The following is a 3427-nucleotide window of genomic DNA, read 5'->3' as shown; positions in this document are numbered from 1 at the left end:
TACAAATTCACCATAATAAAGTTACAAAATTAAAAGTTTGATGTATAAATTTTTAAAATTTGACACTTGAGATATAACTTAAATTAATGAATTTTTTTTGGGACTTCTTTATTATTCTTTCATAAATTTATTTTAAATTTTACAATTTTCTACATATTTTAATAAAGAAACTACTGATAAAGCTAGTAAAAATCAAAGAAAAATATTGAAAAAATAATAACTTTTGATATGCAGATTTTTTAATTATCAATTTAATCCACCTCAAAAAAGCTTAATTATTTTTTATTTTTTAAATAAAAAAATTTAATTATTATAATTTTTTAGTTTAACACAACTCAATTCTTATGATTTTTTAATTTAATAAAACACTAATTCCAGTTTTAATTTTTTTTATTTGGTTTACTGCCTTCGTTTGGTTCTTGATTGTTTGTTTTTTTTTTTTTTAATTAGATGTGTGTTGGAGTAAGTTGTATTTTAGGTTTTTTTTTTGAAGTGTTTTTGGATATTAATAAATGTATAGTTTTTTATGGTTAACAAAATTGATTATTTTTGTTAAAAAAATTCAATAAAATACAAGAACTGAATTAAATTAATTTAAAATTCAAAAACAAAATCAATAATTAAAAAAATTTGATAATTAAACAAATTTGTAGATTAAAAATTATACCATCCCATATGTATTTCAACACCTTAATTTTGATCCATCACATCAATAATAAATGATTTATAAAAAGAAACTCAAATATTTTTTTGGCCGAAAATTAAAATTCAAAACAGTGATGAAGGACTATAAATCAAACCTTGCCATGTCCACAATTTTGTTCCACCTTCGTTGCTCGTATAGATCGATCCTCTCCTCCCCTCACCCCTGGTGGCATCGTCTTCACTCGCTAACACAAACCTCATTCTGTACTCTCACTCTCACTCTCTCATCCATTTTCTTTCATTCCATTCCCTCCTTCCTCATATCAGTCCCAAATCAATCATTACGCCCCTGTTTCTAGACTTTCCTTCTCTGTTTTTTTTCCCCAGAAAATTCTTGCTTGTTTCTTACCTGTTTGATTTTTTTCATTCCTCTTCGCCCAAGACTTTTTAAATTCTGGGTATCGCTGTGCTCGTCGTGTTTCTCCTACCCTCACAGCTTTTAGCGGAAAATCAGTTCTTGTTTTCTTTGTCTGGTTCTCCAAAGATGGATCTTTTTCGAACCCCATCTTCGCTGAAATCAAACAGATTGGAGGCGGCTTTAGGGGCTGCTAGGATTGTGTTTATGTCCATGGGGGTTATTACCATTCTGGTTTTGTTGAAGGTGGCGATAATCCCTTGTGCTTTTGATTTCGCTCTCTCCACTTTTCCTCGTCTTCTTGTTTCTACAAGAACCTTGCTTTCCCCAGTGTTCGTGTACATCATCGTCAACTTCATCATCATCATCATTGTTGCTTCCTCCAACTTCCACTACAAAACTGTCACCTTTTCCGATCATTCCCCACCCCCTGATCTCAAGCGCACAACCACCGTCTCCGCCGCCGACGATGTCATAACTGAATCTGATTACGCCATTCCCGACGTCACTCCCGTCCACCAATCGGAGCTTGAAAGCCAGAGCAATGATCCCATAGAAGAAAAAAAAGTAGTGCTTGAAGACTCTGCTTCGTCCTGCGACAAGTCCGGTGCCAACCGATCGCCGGAAAAATGTGCCAACGATTATGTGTCGCCGGATGCCGATGACACGCTAGATGCCACGTGGAGGGCGATCATGGAGGGGCAGGGGAAGACGAAGACGCCGCAGCTGAAGAAGAGTGACACGTGGGGTGCGAGGATTGAGAAAGCAGAGCCATTTCGGGAAAATGAAGATGGAGAAGACGACCTGGTGGCTTGGGCTCGCAAGGAGCTGAAAAAATCTGAAACTTTCAACGACACGGCGTCGCTTCGGAGGGACATATCCATGACTCCCGAAGAGCTGAACCGGCGAGCCGATGCGTTTATTCAAAACTTCATCAACCAAATGAGGCTACAGAGGCTGGAATCTGACCAGCGTTTCATGGAAATGGTCAATCGTAGGGCTTAATATCACTTTCACCAAACTCAAAAAATGTGAGCAAAACGAGAGTCTTCATCGCTCTTAAATAGCACGCTAATGGTATAAATTCTCAGTTTAAATCTATATTTACTTATAATCTGCAGAGATTTCTCAGTCTTCAATCAGTTACTGTTTACAACTAGTTATTCTGTTTTAGTACTTTTCCTCACTTCACTGCATTGCTATAGCCAGCGATGAATACTGAGAAAAGTTTTGTTTTGTGCTATGTTATATTATCTTTTTATTATTTGAAACAAGAACAGCTCACTATTGTCCTGACTAATTTAGATCCATAGTAGTTAAACTGGCCGAAAAAATAAACTTAAAAATACATCACTAACTTGTGGAATCTTTCTGTGTAAATTAAATTAACATTCTTTATAATGTTTGTTTATCCACTTTCTGAGTTCATGACCTCAGAAATGATGCTGTACTAGTTCATTTAATATGCACTTACTTAAGTCTAAAAGTAACAGTATGGTTTTTCTTTATGGGTGGTGACATCTTCCATTCTTGAAGCATTTAGCTATCTACACCTGAAGAATTTTAAATTAGTTTGTAGTACTAACATTCAATTCACCTAACTACAATTATGCAGTTCAACGTCAACCCATATATATGTGATACACTTCGAATATATGCAGAGAATAATATAGAATCAGTATATCTAATCTCTTGTTTCTCTTTGTTGACTCCTTTGTTTCTTGCCCTTGGCAGGTTTTGGTATGTACAATACAATGGAGTATCAGAATTAGTGTTGTTTCTTCTTCCTTGTCAAGCCTTTTCTTGTAACATAGTGGGAATAAGTTGGCTTTTCTCCTTTAGAGTTTTGTGTATATGTTTCTGCTAGATGTTTTACTAGTAGCTATTCAGTCTCTGGTCTGGTGTGTTTGGTATTACATATATGGCTGTTGTGGTTTGAATAAGCTGGAATGGAAGAAGATTATTTGTAATGTGCAATTTAGTTAAGTAATCAAGCTTGCCATGTGGTTATTTATGGACGAAACAGGATATTGAATATTCTGGTTGGAGTTTTTGGATTAGTTCATGCACTTTAGGGACTAGAACAATAAATTCTTAACTAAATGTGATGGTCAGAATTTAATTTTAACGATTTGGTATGGGACATTCGGATGCATAAAGTATATCCTATTTATTGAATATAAAGTAGCTTACACAATTTATTGATTTTTTAATTTTATAATTTATGTATTTAGTTTTAATTTTTAAAAATATATTCAAACTTTTTTTTTTTTCTTGAATTATAGATATTTTTTTTGATAAAAAAATACATGAACAATTTCAAATGTCGTTGACATAACATGATTTTCTTTTAATATTTTCAAATAT

General features: G+C 33.8%; 1 protein-coding gene across 2 annotated transcripts; it reads left to right on the top strand.

The window, feature by feature from the left end:
- Window positions 1-818: 818 nt before the first annotated feature.
- Window positions 819-3083, top strand: LOC129322213 (uncharacterized). Of its 2 annotated transcripts, none has more exons than XM_054968380.1 (2): window positions 819-2091; window positions 2795-3083. In XM_054968380.1, the coding sequence occupies exon 1, from the start codon at window positions 1190-1192 to the stop codon at window positions 2063-2065; it is 876 nt and encodes a 291-aa protein (XP_054824355.1). In that variant the 5' UTR covers window positions 819-1189; the 3' UTR covers window positions 2066-2091; window positions 2795-3083. The 2 variants fall into 2 exon arrangements, 1 of the variants encoding a protein (XP_054824355.1); XR_008596222.1 differs by having other exon boundaries at window positions 820-2137.
- Window positions 3084-3427: the final 344 nt, after the last annotated feature.

This window comes from Prosopis cineraria, unplaced genomic scaffold (genome assembly GCF_029017545.1).
Source record: "Prosopis cineraria cultivar Desert tree isolate PC_DT_omini unplaced genomic scaffold, ASM2901754v1 PC1, whole genome shotgun sequence".
In the NCBI taxonomy this organism is placed as follows: domain Eukaryota; kingdom Viridiplantae; phylum Streptophyta; class Magnoliopsida; order Fabales; family Fabaceae; genus Prosopis; species Prosopis cineraria.
The sequence above is the reverse complement of the archived record's forward strand: the minus strand, read 5'-3'. Positions and strand labels throughout refer to the sequence as shown.

Coding starts and splice junctions, on each gene's coding strand:
- LOC129322213 (XM_054968380.1), top strand. CDS start 1,190: ATGGATCTTTTTCGAACCCCATCTTCGCTGAAATCAAACAGATTGGAG.